General features: G+C 32.4%; 2 protein-coding genes across 2 annotated transcripts; both read left to right on the plus strand.

The window, feature by feature from the left end:
* Window positions 1-797: 797 nt before the first annotated feature.
* LOC146944268 (nucleoporin protein Ndc1-Nup protein) lies at window positions 798-6,384 on the plus strand. The gene is made up of 4 exons (XM_085742662.1): window positions 798-1,302; window positions 1,963-2,187; window positions 3,752-4,120; window positions 5,513-6,384. The coding sequence occupies exons 1-4, from the start codon at window positions 886-888 to the stop codon at window positions 5,984-5,986; spliced, it is 1,485 nt and encodes a 494-aa protein (XP_085598788.1). The 5' UTR covers window positions 798-885; the 3' UTR covers window positions 5,987-6,384.
* A 4,628-nt stretch (window positions 6,385-11,012) lies between these two features.
* On the plus strand, window positions 11,013-18,233 carry LOC146944269 (BAG family molecular chaperone regulator 3-like). Its single transcript, XM_085742674.1, has 3 exons — window positions 11,013-11,318; window positions 11,558-11,961; window positions 17,861-18,233. Exons 1-3 carry the CDS (start codon window positions 11,093-11,095, stop codon window positions 17,960-17,962), a joined length of 732 nt encoding a protein of 243 aa, XP_085598800.1. The 5' UTR covers window positions 11,013-11,092; the 3' UTR covers window positions 17,963-18,233.
* The last annotated feature ends 466 nt before the right edge of the window (window positions 18,234-18,699 follow it).

The raw sequence follows: 18,699 nt of genomic DNA on the forward strand, positions 1-18,699 counted from the left end.
CTTTTATTTTTTAGATTTTTATGTGACTACTACTTTAACAAATGTGTAACGTCAAAAAAAAAATGTGCACGTTTTCATTTTTTTTTTTTGTGGTGGTCGGGTTTGAACCCAAAACCTTGCATATATTATGCATCGTCTAAACCAACTGAGTTATGCTCACGCGGACGTGCACGTTTTCATTTGTATTCAAAAACTATTTTTCATTAATTAAAATCACTATAAAATCAAGGATAATTTTATAAATTTTAATCAAAATTGGTGTAAATTAACAAAGTGTGCGTGAATCAACAAGATAAATGATTGTTCTTTTTTTGTTACTTAAATAGGTCTTTCGTTTCTGTAGATATAAGTCATTTGAATTTTCGTCCATAAAATTACTAATCCTTCCAATCTGTCACTGCAAATATTAATCATTTGAAAAATGGTTCCATCTGATTAGTAAATTCAGGGACGAAAATTCAAAATGGTCTATATTTGCAAGAACGAAAGACCTATTTAAGCAACCACCTCGTCCAATCATCACTTGCCACATGGGCATCACGTCGCTAATGACAGCCCACCTCAGCAAAAAAACTAATTATGACCAAAAGTCAAATGATTAATATTTGCAGTGGCAGATTGGAAAGATTAGTAATTTGAAGGATAAAAATTCAAATGGTCTATATTCGCAGGGACAACTTGTTTTTTTTATTTATATGAAAAAATGGCACTTCTTAATTTACACCTCGGAAAATGAAAGGAATTTGTTTTTTATTTAAAAGAAATATAATAAGGAGCCGAGGGAGCAATTGAATTTCAAAGTTGTAAATTAAGCAAGCAAAGCTGATTCAAAAACCTCACTAACGAAAACCTAAAAACAACGAAGAATCACTCTCCAAACTCGTCATGTCTCCAACACCATCAAAACCAGAAATTCTCTTAACCAACAAATTCCTAAGCTTTTTGATATGGCAATCAATACCCTCATCTTTCATCTTCTTCCTCTCTTTCACTCTTCTCCCCAAAACCCCTTTTTGGTCTTTTCCCCTTTTCCTTCTTTTCAACTTCCTCTTCTCCGTTTCTCTCTCTTTCATCGCTTCACCTTCTTCCCACCCCATTTTCCAACCTCGCAACCTCAAGCTCTCACTTACATTCCTCCTCTTCGTAGCCGCTGCCGCAGTCTCCGGTTCCGTTGCGGTGGTTTCGCTTTTTGGATTTAACGATTTGGGAAGAGTTGGGTTAAGGGGTTTTCTTGCCGGTGCCATTTATGGGTTTCACTATGTTTTCAAACGACGTTGGGTTTTGGAGTTTCCCATTATTCAGGTTAAGCTTTTTAGTCAAATGGGTTTCTTAAAGTTTCAATCTTTGTTCTGTTTGTTTGGGAGCCAATACTGGTTATTGATTCTTGCGGCCTTGAATTGATTTTGACATAGTTTGATTTTAGTAGAATTGATTTTGACTTTTAAGCTAGAATCTGTAGTTTTTACATATAGAAATGATATTTAGCATTGAATCCAAACGTAAATCACTTGACATTCAACTAACTTTTAGTCAAAATCAATTATACATAATCAATTTATTCAGGTTAAGCTTTTAAACCAAATGGGTTCTATAAAGTTATATACTTTTTTCATGTATAATTGATTCTAGAGGTTGTAGAATTGATTTTGACATGATTGGACTTGGATGTTTTCATGTAGAATTGATTTTTACTATAAAATTGATTCTAACCTGAAGCTAGATTTGGAGTTTTTCCCTCTAAAATTGATTTTTGACCTGGAGTTTATCGTTCAACTGACTTTTACATGAATACTTTCAATCATAAATAATTTAATATTCAACTCTCTTTTAGTCAAAACCAGTTCTACATAACGAATTTAAACAAATTAATTTTTGTGACTGCTGAACCAAGCATACATTTCATTTTTGTGGGTTTGGTTTATATTGTTGTTAACTGATTTTGGTTACTTTGTTTGTGTGCAGCGTCCTCCTTTCTACAATTTTAAAATGGGGATTCCTTTGGCTGCTAAACGAGCTTTTAAGCTTTCCACTGTTGCTTTCATTTTTTCTGCTATTTTATTGGAGATTATTCCACACCCTTTTAAGTGCAGCATTGCAACTAAGAAATTTGTTGCCGAGCAGATTGTATTTTTTGTTGCTAGTTTCGCTATCTTCTTCAGTTGGGAATTGACTCACAATTTACATACGGTTGGTGTTCCTTATATCTACACATTTGCTTAACTCTTGATTCATGTTTTCACTCGGCTTGAACTTTTGTTAAATTTTGCGATGTTGTAGAGTACTTTTTATAGCTGTTTGTTAGTTGTCATTCTTGGCAAGAGGAATGCTAGGGACAATTGCTTATACACTCTCTCTTAGACACTCTCTCCATGAGTGGTGCCACGTCCCCCTCTTTCTCAATTAGTAACCTATTAACCGGCTAAACAGGTGAAATAGTTACATCACAATATTTTTTATTTTTTTTATAAAAAAAATTTTTTATTCTTTACTTTTTGTCACTTCATCCTTGTGGTCCGAAAATAACTGCCGCCGCTTCAATGAGAATCGCCTTGATTTAGACACCGGTGAAGACAAGAGAGACGACGACGAAAACACGGTTGTCGATGGAGCAACGGAGAAAGACGACAGGGCTGCACAGAAGAAGAGGAAGAACCAGGCGGTGAAGACGGCAGGGGGAGCGGGTGTGGGTGTCATAGAAGGCTGAGGAAAGAGGATTGAGAGGACGATGTGATTAACCTGGATTTCTCAATTCATGTACCCATACCTTTGAATTCATACATGCACACAATTAAAAAACAGAGAAAAGGAATGCTTTCTATAATTCTCATTGAAATCTTCAAAACAAACAATAATAGAAAGAGATTAAAAAATTAAAAAATTCCTCTTGAATGTCCTCCTCCGCTGGCCATATTCTTTGAGGTGGCGGAAACGTGAGTTGTTAATAAAAATACATTCTTTGCTTTTTATACTTTATAATTGAAGATGAAATATCTGATTTGTTGTACATGGCTATGGTGTGAAGTAAATGGTATTGAATGATATTGAAGATTTGTACATGACAGAGATCGGCGTGGAACCATTTGCAGAGATGACTTTTAAAATGCCAATAATAAAAAAATAAAATAAAAAGTATTATTAAAACCTTCCCTACTTTAAAATCTGGTAAACAAGTAGAGAGGTGAAAAAATGAAAACGTGGCACCAATCATGAAGTGAGTGTTTAAGAGAGAGTGTGTAAGCAAGTGTCCCTAGCATTCCCCTCTTGGCAATTTTGATTTCAGTTTAGTCATTTACTAGTATATACTGAATTTGCTAATCTCTAAATGAAACGGTGTTGTAATATCGTGATATGTTAGTTTGTCAAGTACATTGTTTTCTCTCAAACTAATGATCCCTGTGTTTGTCATTTCCCATTTATCGACCTAGTACATTAAATCTATGTCTTGTAATTGTGAATCTGTATCATGTTGTCATACATCAGTCATTTAGTGATTTGTTGTGTCATCATATTCTTTTGCATAGTGAATATCGCTGGCACCACTATGTCCATGTGCTGCAGATGTGATATTTTTCCTTAGGATTTAGTTTTTGATGTAGACTAAAATTTTGTTTTACCTTGGTTAGCATGGTTATGTTTAAAATTTGGGATGTATTACTTGAATTGATATTCTAAATGTGCATCTTACTGTGTCTGTGCATTGTACTATGCACGAATGTTAATTAGAGTCTCTTTATTGGTCAAATACGTATAGGTTTTACATACCAAGAGATCCATATTTGCTCCCCCAAAAGGATCAGCAGCTGCGGAAACAAATCCAAGTGAGCACCTCCTTTCAGCTCTGGAGGAGAGTAATCCAACATCTCTTCTTCGATATCATGCTTATCTTGATCTCTGTATGGTTTCCGAGAACAATGTTGATACTTGGCGGCGTGCGGCATTTTTCGAAGAAACCGGTGAGACTTACAAAAGGGTAATTGCTGTGTGCTTGAGGCCTCTTGAACAACTTGCCTCGAGATTAGGCGAGGACTTGGGGAATTCTGCCGACAAACCTACAAATCTATCTAATCAGTTAGCCTCCCCAACAGATGTGAAGCACGTTGAAGAACTGTATAACTTCCAGGTACATGTATAATTCTATTATTTGTAGATTGCTTATTTTCTGGTATGAAATCATTTATTTTTTTGGTATAACTGCAAAGCTTTGAGATTTTGGGTGGTCACACTAAAATTCAAACTTGACTGAAACGGTGTCTTCTAGACCTTACTCTTTGATTTCCAGTTTTCACTTTGCATAGGATTTTTGTGAAATTTATTTTAATTTGTGGAGCCAAAATGTTCTGGATGGATTATGCAGAGAAACGTGCTAGGATATAAAAATGAAACAGAATGCACATTCAAATAAGAATCTTCGAAGACTCAAAACACTACAAAATTCTAATTGTTCTGGATGGATAATTTAATGTTGTTCTTGTATCAAAAGTGACAAAACTCAAGCTTTTGATACCCTGAAACCTCATCTTGTGTTTGTTTAAAACATTAGTTCCTGCCTTGAAAACAGGGTGTGTGCACATTGAACGAAGTGAAGGTAGAAACCTTGTGTCCTTACTGAGCTTTGAAGTTTTTTCACTTGGTTGAAATTGTAGGGATTGGGTGAAATCATAAAAAGGATAACAGGATATAATACATAAGTAATGAGACTCTAACTAACTATGATGTCATGCTGACATGATTTACTAACCCAATACTCTTATTATACTAATATATGTTTAGTCAATATCAAGTTTAGTATAACTTGTACAGTTCATCTATGTAACAATCCTAGACAAAAATATCCTACTATATATTGAATTTTCTGTGTTACACCCGTAGAAAATGTAAAGTTACCCCTGCAACCAATCGTTGTGTGGTTGATATATAAGGCTAAGCATTCCCTCTTTACATGTTAAAAGTAAAACTAGAGAAAGATTTTGAACTGTTTACACATGCAAAAGCTCGTATCCTTTCCTGAGAAAATGATTACAGATGTTTCTGCATAGATAATGCAATTGCTAAAGGGGGATAGACTTATCGAGGGAAAAAACCAATTCCTTATAAAACCAATGGTAGTGACAAAAAGTCATTTGTTCATTGCCTTTGATGAGAGAACATGTAGACTTGTAGTGGTGGCACAATAATAAAACATTACATTCTAGAGTTGTGTATCTGGGTCTGTTTGTATTGACTTATTTGATTTTATCTACTGGCTTAAATACTTCTGAGTTTGGGAGAGCTTATGACATGTTCATTACTTGTTTTGAGTTTATTTCCACATGCTCTCTCCAAGATAGCTTGTCAAAACGACTTATAAAGTTTGACTTTATTTTATCTTTTGTTATGAAAATGGCTTATGTATGGTAAACACTTATGTGCTAAAAGCTTAATCTATAAGCTCTCAGTTAGTTGTTTATCAAAACAAGACCTTTGTATCATGTATCCGAGTTATTAAAAAGCTTTTGCTTGCTTTTGCATGCAGCAATATGCTTGGTGTTCAAGGATTGTTGCCTCACTGACTGCCTGTTCACGCAAAGAAGATAAGTTTGGGGCTGCTCAGCTTTCTGGGAGTAATGCTGCTGTGGTTTCGACCCTGATATCATGCCTTCTTGCTGTCGAGAATTTCATGGGAAAGAAAACAAACCTGCAATCACCAAATCAGCTGTTGGGATCTGCCGGTATCAAATGGGCAACAGCGAATAGTGGAAGATTAGATATTGCAGCTGCTTCTGTTAAAAGAAAAAACGGGCCAGTAAATTCAAAAGCTTATGCTATTGCTGACGTTCTCAAGACATCAATCTACCAAATAGTATCTGCATTCCATGATGAGATGTTGTCTGGTACTAAATCAAGTCTTCTGGAGAAGGATTGGATCACAAGTGAGAAACCACTTTTCGGTACTCGTGAGATGCTTATACAAAAATTACGTCTTTTCCTTGATTTTCGGGCTACCTAGATGTTACATTGTGGTATGATTTGGATGCTACTTAACTGGATTAGACAACATGCTTGTAAGAGGCTATAGGAAGTGGATGTTGTCAAGCAGAGTTTATAATTACATAGATGGAAGGGATGGAAGGAAAAGTTTCTCAATTTTGTTGTCAGAAATTTGAGATGGATATTAATCTGTAGTGATTATGTTGAACATACTTGCATTGACAGGTGTGAGTTATTGATTGGATTTTCTTTTCCTTGATAATTTTTAAGTGCTTCTCTGAAAGGAGATTTTTTTTTTTTTTTTTTTTTTTTTTTTTTTTTTTTATATAGAGAATTGTGTCTGTCATATGGAAAAATTGATATACCTACATCTTTAAAAAAAATGGAATGTGAATTTTATATCTAAATTTTGGATAATTTAAGCTACTATTGAATATGTAAGGCTGTAAGTATGTTAATTTTGTCCATCTTTACTCCATTTAGGTTTCCTCCATTTACTCCTTTTCAATGTATAGATGTGTGACATGTGGCAAAAAGAAATCCAATGGTTGATATTAAAAATCAAATTAAAAGACATGCCTGTGCTGAAGATTTCATCTTTTCATCTTGTTCCTCTCATCTTCTCCACAGCCTCACGGTACCGATGTCGTCCTCCAAATTGCCATTTGCAGAATCAGTTCAATAAACTTACTAATTTTCAATTTATGATTTTTGTGTTGTCTCATAAATCAATCAAAAAGTAGCAAACTTATAAGGAATTTTCGAAACCGTGTATTAAGAATCGAAATCCAAACATTCAAATCTTGTTTTTTCTTTTTCATGGTTTAAATCAGCCTCAAAGGATATTTGTGTTTTAAGACTCGTTTTTTTTTATCTAAAGGATTAACGGGATTGTCAATTTAAAATTCATTCAATCCCTTTGTTGTGATTCTAGTTTTAATTAATTAATTAATTTGTTCTTTAATTTTACAAAGACTCTCTGTTTTCATTAATTCATCTCATAAAAATTGTTCATGTGGTTATGGATTTTGCAATGAAATTGGGAAATTGAAAGGGGAATGAAGGAGGTGGAGGAGAAAGGGATTACGTGACTGAGAGTGGAGAAAGCATATGATGATGTCTTTTAATCTCAGTCTTTAGATTTGTTTTTACCACATGTCACACATCTGTAAATTAAAAAGGAGTAAATGGAGCAAACATAAATGGAGCAAAGATGGCACTTGTTGTCAATAGATTTTGGTTCTCACTAATAGAAGTGATTTTTTACTCCAATTAAATGGCTATAAGTAGAACATAAGCCTGTGACATGTTTACTTTTCTGTCTTTTTCATGAAAATGGTCTATGATAGAATTGTATTGCTACTTTGGATTAAGCTTGTCTAAGAAGAGAGGCACATTCTAAGTTTTGTTTTCTCCTTCGACCGGATCATGATTCATGACAGTAACTAATAAAATCTCTTATTTGTATTTTTTATTTTCAAATCTAAAATGATTTAGAAAATGAGAAGTTTCCACAGATAGATTTTGGTAGAAAATTTTATCCTTGAACCAGTCACCACCTTGTATCATATTTAAGGGAACCATTTGCTAATATGATTCATATTGTATGCTTTAGGTAGTATAATCCAAGATATGATTCCATATGAGTTTGGTGGATCTCCTTAAGTCGAGAGTATCGCTTTACATGTCCTCAAATTATTTGACCTATCGGAACTTAATTTTCAGTGGTTTTTTTCTTTTTTTAATTTTTTTTTTATGTTGCTTATTGGTCCTCAGCTAATGCACCTTAGAAGGCTGCCTATAAACAATATTGAAGTATGGTTTTTGATATGTATTTTTGCATTTTGTCTACTTTACTCTTATCAAATAAAAATCTCCTTTTCTTCATCTTTATTTTTTCAATCATATACTTATTTCATCTCAATAACATCAAACTTCTTCATATTTTTCATTCAACGTATGATCTACATCTCTTTCGTTTTATAATCGAGTCATATTTGTCATTAGGAGTAAATTACCTCCAATTTATCAAGGGGTAATTTAGGTCTCACCAAAATGTTTTTTTAATTACAATTAGTTACCATTTTCATATCAAAAATATCAAATTTCTTCATCTCTTTCATTCAACATATGTCCTTTGTTTCAAAATTGAATTCTACTTGTCATTGGAGTTAAATTATCCCTAATTCATCAAGAGATAATGTATGTCTTACCATATTTTTGTTGAATTTTTAAGCGATTCACAAGTTCTCTAAGTGGAGCCATAAGTTAGGATTCTAGTTCTGCACACACCATATGGCTGATCCAACACCTTTGTGAGAAACACTTGTGTGGACTAGGATCAAGAATTTTGGTTTGGTCACACACACAAGATTTTCTCCTTCTCTCTCTTCTCTTCTCTCTTCTACATTTTCTCTCTCTTCTCTCTTCTCTCTCTTCTCTCTTCTCTCTTTGTGTGTGACCAAACCAAAATTCTTGGTCTTGGTCCACACAAGATTTTCTCCACCTTTGTAGGCTTACATTTTTTTTTTCATATGACATGATGTCTTTTTAATTCCCCGTAAAAATATTTTAGTAAAAAGTAGTGGTAGATATAACTTCTTTTCTGATAAAAAAGATGTCACTGAGTTTGATGATATCATTAAAAAAATATAAAAATTTATTTTCCTCACTTTATAAAAGCATTGATGTTGAGTTTATTATTAGACAAGAGAGAATACGGTTGTTCATGTCCTTGTAGAGATGACCACATCCCTAGTTAGTTTTCAAATTTTGGTTGACATACCACATTTATTATAACTCGACATACCACATTTTATTGAACACATTTTAATTAACGATATACCATAAACACTTTTCGTAACTATATCATATATCTTCCTATGCGTGTAGTAAACAAATTTTCTGTCATAGTTACTTTATAATTGAGTAAACCACCAAAACATAAAGATAAGACTGCAATTCAGAAACTTTTGACAAAGACATAAATTAGTTTAAAATATTAATAGAGTGAATGACTAATTTAAAAATGTCTTGCAAAGACATGAACTAATTTGACGATTTAATCCGTTATAATCCTTACCCATACTTTTTTTTTTTTGGGTGAATCCGATCCTATAATTAAAATATTCAAACTCCACACAAAAATAACCTCATGTTTGTAGATAATTGGTTGGCAGTCATCCTAAAATAATAATGATGATCTATGAAATTTCAAATATGGATTTAGATTTATTTCTTTTTGCTCAATTGATCGTAATTTAAATTTTATCAAAGAAGTTTCCAACCAATATAATCAAACTATCTTGTTCTCAAGACTACGACCTCTCAACAACAACATTCATAAAGTCATGTCCTTGTCAATGGCAACTAATACATCTGGCAAGTAAGCACCTTTTACTCAAAAATCTAAATTAATTTCTATAATCATAATCTATTATCAATTTAATAATTATTTTTTGTTTTTTTAGGGAAATAATAATTATTTTTTGTTGTTGCTATTGGTTCACATATGTTTATATATTGTTAATTGAGGAGCCATAAACACTTTCAAAATAATATTATCGTTTGACAAGTATAAAATATAGTAATTAGTTTTTGAGAGACAATTATTTATGTTGTCGGTTTGTAATTATTAAACTGTTGTTTATTGTTCAATTCACAATAATCTTAACAATGCAACCAAAAAAATTAATAAATAATACTACGAATCTTAGCAACTTATCTTCAAGTTGTTAAACCTTATGCATCTAATTAACAAATACTTAGGATATTCTCTTGCAAGCAAACCACCTATCCAACCAAACCAACAACTCACAAGGTCTTGAGCCATTTAAAACCGTTAGATCGGTAGACTTTGAACCCTAATCAACGGCCAATATCAGTTATCCCAGCTCAGTATCACATCACTCTCATAGATCACATAACTTAGGAGCCTAAGTAATGTCTCATCCGGGACATTCACTTTCTCCTACCATTGAAAACGAAATAAACAAACTTTGAACCAACCATACAAAACAATCTTAATTAACACAAACCCACCACACAAACGAAATCATGTACTGCCCTCCAATGGATTTCTTCCACGTGTCCATTTTTAACACTAAGCAAAAGCAACATGGCTTGTGATTGCCATGTGTGACTTCCTCAAGATGGTTCCTTCAATTGTCGGCAAATATAGATATAGATGTCACTGCACACACAAGCCAACTTACAAGTACACTTGACATTATTCTCATTGGTCCTTCTCCAATCATGCCCTGCATAAACAACATAAGTCCCCACTCTCCCGTAACTACCATCAAAGTCTTTAATATAAGTCTAAGTTCAATCAAATTACTTGCAAAATATTTAATTATTTTACTATCTTTAGTGCTATTGTTTAATTAAAACATTGATTAGAAAGATATTAAAATGTTCTATAAATACAGCTTAAATGATAAAATATTGTAGTGACATTTGATGTGCGTAGATTTGAACTTGACATTCTTCACTTCTTAACATTTAATACGTGTGAGTTTCAATATTAAACCAATTCAAATACAGAATTAAAATTGTGGATACCTTGTCAAACACAGAATTAAAAATAATTAGTAGAGTACACGTAGATGATTTCAATTGGTCGTTGATAGTTTATCCACAATTTTTCAAAAACAACCTAAAATTTATAAATAAATAAATAAATAAATAAAAACAATAATTTTGAAATTTAAATACAGTCTATGTCTAATGTACATACGTAAATTAGTCTTAGATCATGCATAAATTTATATTTCACCATTGCATCAAAAAACATAATTATATCTCATTTCTCATTTAATAAAATGGTGAGACTTGTTGATCTAAAAGTTATTTTAGTGTACCATGGTCTTAGTCTAAAATATAAAATATCAAAATATGTAAAATCTATTAACTATTGAAAACAAATTTCCTAACTTTATTTTATGATAAACTAGTTTCTTTACTACACGTCAAATCATTCAAAAGCGTTTATGAATTAAAGAGGAAGGGATAGTATATAAAACACCACAAGAACCAAACATTACAACCTGTCTCTGAGTTCTGTCGGTACAAAGTTTCTTGTCTTAGATATTTTCCCTCGTTTTGCTAGAAAACATAGTTCAAAATGATGAAGAAGAAGATGAACGCTAACAGTGAAAGTCGTGGTACAAGAGAAACCATGTCGTCTCGCAAAAGAGAACAAGAAGAATACCAATGGGAAATGAGACCAGGAGGAATGTTGGTACAAAAACGGACTGGGAAACCCGACGCTCCGGTAGCCAATTTGCGCCTTCGAATCGCCTATGCTGCCCTCCGTTACGATATCTGCGTCAGTTCCATGGCCACATTTGGTTAGTGTTTATTGAATAATTTTGTTGATTATGTGACTAATTCGCCTTTGTTTTGGTAGAGTTTAGTTAGGATGTGAAATTTTGTAGCACCGACACTTCTGACGTAAGATGTGTCTCGGAGTCACATGTGTTAATGTATCACTATAACACCGACACAACACTGATACACGCAGTTGCATTTAATTTTGTATGTGCTTATAGATGTGATTTGTTAAGTGTGAAATTAAGTGTTGTGACAGGGGTGGTGAAGAAGATTATGAGCGATGAAACGGGACTGAAGGCGGAAGAACAAAGAGTGATATACAAAGGAAAAGAACGTGAAAATGGAGAGTATTTGGATGTATGTGGAGTCAAAGACAAGTCAAAGTTGGTGTTGATTCAAGATGCTTCGAGCATTGAACGACGATTCATACAGATGCGTATCAATGCTAAAATCCAAACTGCAAATCGTGCCATCAATAATGTGTCCCTTCAACTTGATCAGCTAGCAGAACAAGTATCTGCAATTGAAAAATCAATTTCTGATGGAGTTAAAGTACCAGAAGTTCAGATCATAACCCTTATTGAGATGCTTATGAAACAAGCCATCAGATTAGAAAGCATTTCGGCGGAAGGGGATGCTTCTGCGCAGAAAATTTTGCAGGTATTTCCAACAAAAATCTCACTTTGTGCTTATTTATATATTTGCTTCAACTTGTTTGTCTGGGAGGGTAGATGATGCTAAAAGTCTCACATTGATAAAATGTATAACATGCATATGTTTATAAGTTAGTGATACTTTTCAACTCTTAGGCTCTGTTTGGATTGATGGAACATAACGGAATGGAGCGGAATGGAATATGATGGAATGGAGTGGAGTGGAATGGAATGGAATAGAGAGTCCATTCCTCTGTTTGGGTATATTACGACGGAGCGGAATAGATTTCTCATTCCATTGTTTGGAAAATTGATGGAATGGAATGAGTTATAACTTTTTTATTCCAATTTTACCCTTATAAAAAGACTATTATATAATATTAAAACATGTTATTTTTATGGAAATAATCAATTTAAGATTAAAAAAACATGACGGAAAGCAAAGGAAAGCCTTGTAAATTTTTTACCCGTTTAATAATTTTAATATAGAAAGAGTTATATGTTATGAACAATTTTAATATAGTATTTAATAAAACTAGATCATTGTAGTTGTTAGTATGAGATTGTTTCAGTAATCCATCGATCTAATGCTGGGAAAGGGGAAGAACATTCATTTGTCTCAATTCATATAATTGATAATACTCACAGGTTTAAGGAAAAAATATCGAATTTAACAAAATTGGTTGAAATGATACAATCAACGAGATTGCAAGACAACAAACATAAAAACTGAACAAGAAGAAATATGTGCATAGCGTAACACTAGAGCAGAAGCAGGAGAATCAGTACAGTGATGAAGTAATAAAATAGGGATAAAAGAGTAATAATAGAATTAAGTGGTTCCATTCCATTGCATACCTCCCAAATTGGGGGGAATGAAAAATAGAGAAAGATGGTGGTATGGGATGGAATGGATTCCATCATGTTCCATACCATTCCATCCAATTTTTAGAAATCCAAACAATGGAACATAACCTCATACCACTCCATACCACTCCATTCCATTACATTCCATCAATCCAAACATAGCCTTAGCGCTGAAAACATGAGTGAAGATTGTACAATATTTATTATTGGATCGCACTTAAATAATATAATATAGTGTATTATAAATACATATATATATATATATATATATATATTATAAATACATATATATATATATATATATATATATATATATATATATTATAAATTATAAATTGGCTACAATCTTATCTCTTGTTGCTAGCTTTTATTTTTATATATAAAACTTATATAATATCTTATAAAGTGGAGTGAAGTCTAAGGTGAGGGAGCAATTAAGTCCCTCACTGATGGACCATTTAATTTTTACCATGTGATGAAATCATTATAAATTTATTATTTATTATTTATATATATTATAAATTATAAATTGGCTACAATCTTATCATTTATATTATAAATTATAAATTGGCTACAATCTTATCTCTTGTTGCTAGCTTTTATTTTTATAAATAAAACTTATATAATATCTTATAAAGTGGAGTGAAGTCTAAGGTGAGGGAGCAATTAAGTCCCTCGCTGATGGACCATTTAATTTTTACCATGTGATGAAATCAATTGTTTAGATTTATTAAAATTAAAACAGATCGGTGAGGGACTAGATCGTGTGTGGGTAGTTCTAAATGTTCTCTTTTATAATTTTAATAAATATAAACCATTGATTTCATTACATGGTAAAAATTAAATGGTCCTTCGGTGAGGGACTTAATTGCTCCCTCGCCTTAGACTTCAACCATTGATTTCATCACATAGTAAAAATTAAATGGTCCACTGGCGAGAAACTTAATTGCTCCCTCACCTTAGACTTCACCATAAGGTGGAATAATATCTTCAAATAAAATTAATTACCGGTATTTTTTGTCAAGGCTTTTTTTCAATTTTATTTAAAACTAGGTTAATGCTAGAAAAATAAAATTTTGTCTTGAAAATACAAGTTAAATACTTATAATTTTTATTTATTAAAGACTTAAATGTAGTTTTGGTCTCCCTATTTTGACAAAACCGTAATTTTGATCCTCTATTTTAATTTGCGTAATTTTGGTCCTTCATTTCAATTTTTTGTCAAGTCATGATCTTGATCATCCATTTTGATGATGTGACAATATATTATGTGATTTAATAAGAGAAAGAAGGGTCAACTCTCTCAAAAAAAAAAAAGGGTCAACTTGCTTAGAGTTTTAAACAATAGAGTACTAAATTAAGTCGTTGGTAAAATACTAAATTTGTCAAAAAATATCGTGACGTCATCAAATTAGATTGTCAAAATCATAGATTTGTCTCATTTTAATGACTAATAACATAGATTAGTCGTGGGATAACTTTTTATTGTTAATTTGTTGTGTTATGCCGACGATAGAACATAGGTTTCTCTTCTATTTTTTTTACCGAAGACAAACTTTATTCATTATAATTAATTGATAACTTAGGTTAAGACAATACAAATTGAAGCAAATTGTGTTTGGAAACTTCTCATCCACTTTTTATTAATAGCTATGGAAACAATCGTATGCAATAACAAAACAAATAAAAGAACATAAACTCAAAAGGATTGTCCTAATAAAGATCATTGATAAGAAGAAATGGATAAGAAGAAATTAGGATCTACACTCTTTAAAATCCAGTTGCAGATCAATTTTGATTTATGGAGGTTATTACTTCTAAGGTGTATGTGGGTCCGTTTGGGTTAGGTTTGGCTAAACCAAACACCCGAATTATACATGGTACTCCGGTTTGGTAAGGTAAAATAGCCACTCGTTAAACTATTAGGTGGTTTAGACAAACTCATTAATTTTCAGTTTGGATTGGGTATTGAAGAAGCTAAATTAGCCCACCCAAATTGACACCAGAGAGAATCGAATCTGAGATCTCAAGGAGGAACACACTCCAAGATCCCAAACTAATACCACTATTAAGTCTTTTTTATTAACATTAAAAGACTAAACGATGATTCCTCATATTTTTTTCATAAAAAATACCCAATTTTTTTTTCTAAAAAAAAAATTGTGTGACTTATTTTCATTATATTTTGACGTATAAAAATAATAAATGATAATATCAAATAATAAATTTCATCATAATACTTGCAACAAACTAAGGTTGCATGACATAAAATTGCATTAACATCAAAATAACCAAAAAGTGCAACATCTGAATTTGTAACTCTAGCATGTTTTGATTTTCAACATAGAATGTTGTGTCAATATGAGAAAATAGACTTGATTTATGACCAAAATATATATTTCTTTTTTTAACAAAATGACCAAAATATTTTGTATTCGCCTTCCCGGTGGGAAAAATAAAAGTTGGCATTACTGTATAAGTGACTTTATTGGGTTTGTGTCTGGTTTTACCCAAAACCCGTTATTTTTTATGAGTTTTTCATTTTAAAACCATACTCACTCAATTACCAAACCAAACCCACTTTTTTGGATTTTTTTTAGGTGGGTTTGACTTAATTTTTCGAGTTGACCCAACCCATGTACACCCTTATCTAGACTTAATTATAAACAAAAATTGATAAAAAAATTAATGTATTTGGTTCAAATTTTGGATCAAATATATCAACTTTTTTTTGATCTATTATTGTTTATAATTAGAACATTGTTGTTTACCCCTTGAACAAGGCTAAGAAACACCATAAAATGACAAATTTAACATCAATTTCTATCGACAATTAACTGCCGTCGGTTGAAATCTATCGACAGTTAACTGCCAATTATGTTATTTTGATATTTTCTTGGTGTTTCCTAGACTCGATTTTCTTATAAGGTCAAAAGGAACATTGACTAAAAGTGGTCCAATATGACCAATCTAACCGCATCCTCGAGAGCACTTTTGAAGGGTGGAGAGAATGTTGATATTGCTGATGGCACCACCAATAGCGCTGAATCCAAAATATATTTCCAAGAGTACAGACACTTCATAAATTTTTCAACACACACACAAAAAACACCAACTTAAAAATGGTTCAAAAATAACACTAACACAATATACAAAACAGAATAAAGAGAACACAAAAACACCAAACTCATTGTAACACCCAAGGCTGACGAGGACGGGGAGTGGTCACCGGTGCACAAGGCATGACAATGAGCGGCTCCCGACAGCTTCTAGAGGAACCGAATCACATCGGAATGAGAGAGATCCTGAGGCTGTGTAGGTATGGGACTACATGGTTGAAGGAAAGCTTATAAGAATTGTTTGGTATTACCTATATCAACAAGATGCATCTTCTTTCACTATTCACCGTGACTTATTTTCATTATATTTTGACGTATAAAAGTAATAAATGATAATATCAAATAATAAATTTCATCATAATACTTGCAACAAACTAAGGTTGCATGAAATAAAATTGCATTAATATCAAAATAACCAAAAAGTGCAACATCTGAATTTGTAACTCTAGCATGTTTTGATTTTCAACATAGAATGTTGTGTCAATATGAGAAAATAGACTTGATTTATGACCAAAATATATATTTATTTTTTTAACAAAATGACCAAAATATTTTGTATTCGCCTTCCCGGTGGGAAAAATAAAAGTTGGCATTACTGTATAAGTGACTTTATTGGGTTTGTGTCTGGTTTTACCCAAAACCCGTTATTTTTTACGAGTTTTTCATTTTAAAACCATACTCACTCAATTACCAAACCAAACCCACTTTTTTGGATTTTTTTTAGGTGGGTTTGACTTAATTTTTCGAGTTGACCCAACCCATGTACACCCTTATCTAGACTTAATTATAAACAAAAATTGATAAAAAAATTAATGTATTTGGTTCAAATTTTGGATCAAATATATCAACTTTTTTTTGATCTATTATTGTTTATAATTAGAACATTGTTGTTTACCCCTTGAACAAGGCTAAGAAACACAAATGACAAATTTAACATCAATTTCTATCAACAATTAACTGCTGTCGGTTAAAATTTATCGACAATTAACTGCCAATTATGTTATTTTGATATTTTCTTGGTGTTTCCTAGACTCGATTTTCTTATAAGGTCAAAAGGAACATTGATTAAAAGTGGTCCAATATGACCAATCTAACCGCATCCTCGAGAGCCGTTTGAAGGGTGGAGAGAATGTTGATATTGCTGATGGCACCACCAATAGCGCTGAATCCAAAATATATTTCCAAGAGTACATACACTTCATAAATTTTTCAACACACACAAAAAACACCAACTTAAAAATGGTTCAAAAATAACACTAACACAATATACAAAACAGAATAAAGAGAACACAAAAACACCAAACTCATTGTAACACCCAAGGCTGACGAGGACGGGGAGTGGTCACCGGTGCACAAGGCATGACAATGAGCGGCTCCCGACAGTTTCTAGAGGAACCGAATCACATCGGAATGAGAGAGATCATGAGGCTGTGTAGGTATGGGACTACATGGTTGAAGGAAAGCTTATAAGAATTGTTTGGTATTACCTATATCAACAAGATGCATCTTCTTTTTGGTAGCCCATTCCATAAGAACTCCATAGTTAAGCGTGCTTGAGTTGGAGTAGTCTTTGGATGGGTGACCTACCGGGAAGTTTCCCGGTAAGCGTGCGAGTAAGGACAAAAAACGCTGAAAAGACTCGTGTTGGTTTATAGGGCCAGTTGGCAATGCTTAAAGTCGTCTGGGATTTTACACTCATAGTTATTAAATTTCAAATCCAATAGTGGTAAAGAGATCAAGTTACACAGATGCCACATTGGCATTAGAATTGGCCTATATAACACAAGTCAATTGTAGCATATGATACATTGTACATTATAATTTTGGTTAGTCCTAAGAAATAATTAGTTTTTTTTTTTTTTTGAGGAAAGTCCTAAGAAATAATTAGTAACAAGCTAAATTTAATGGTTGCTTTTACAGGGAAAGAGAGTACAGAAATGTGTTGAAACTTTGGATCTACTAAAGACATATAATGCTACAATAAAGCCTGTTGTTGTTACAACCAAGTGGGAGACCTTTTGATCATTCTCCATCCCCGACAAGTGGGAATTATTTGATTGAATTTCCTCATTCTTCTCCATCCATCCCTTCCTTCTTTGTATTCTTTTCTATTACTCCAATATTCCTTGTGTATAGTACTTAAAACCTTTTTATTTCTTATCTCTGCCAATGTTTGCTGTGGTGATATTATTCCACTATTTTTTTTTAGTGGTAAAAACTATACTTGTATTGTACGTCTTCATTTGAAATTAAAATAGAAGTAATAAATGTTAGTATATTTCAGCAAAAGAAATGTTCATATACAATACATCCGTAACTAATGGGGAACCGTATCTAATCGATCGAGTTTGATTCTCCTTAGTGCTAAGTTAGTGGGCTAATTTAACTTCTTCAAAAAAAAAAAATCTATGGAATTTGAAATTTGGTTGGTATGTATCTCTCATTTAATTATTCAATGTCATATCATATTTTTATTTATTTTAAAAATAAATTTTGTTTATGGAGTATCTATACCAACCAAACTTCAAATTTCTTACGAATTTACCTAATTATTATTTGATTATGAATCTCAACACGAGCTACGGTGTATTAAGATGATTGACGATACTCTTCAATGACTACAACTAACAATTTGTGTGCTTTCAAAATTTTCTTAGTACCACATCTTTGTTGGACTTTCAAGTCCAAGGCGAATCCCAAATACTAGTGAAAAAATGTTGGACACCGCTTATACTTGTTCACGTTACTAAAACGCTTCT

Source organism: Medicago sativa, chromosome 2 (assembly GCF_051527215.1).
Source record: "Medicago sativa cultivar Bolivia chromosome 2, Bolivia_mono, whole genome shotgun sequence".
Classification (NCBI taxonomy): domain Eukaryota; kingdom Viridiplantae; phylum Streptophyta; class Magnoliopsida; order Fabales; family Fabaceae; genus Medicago; species Medicago sativa.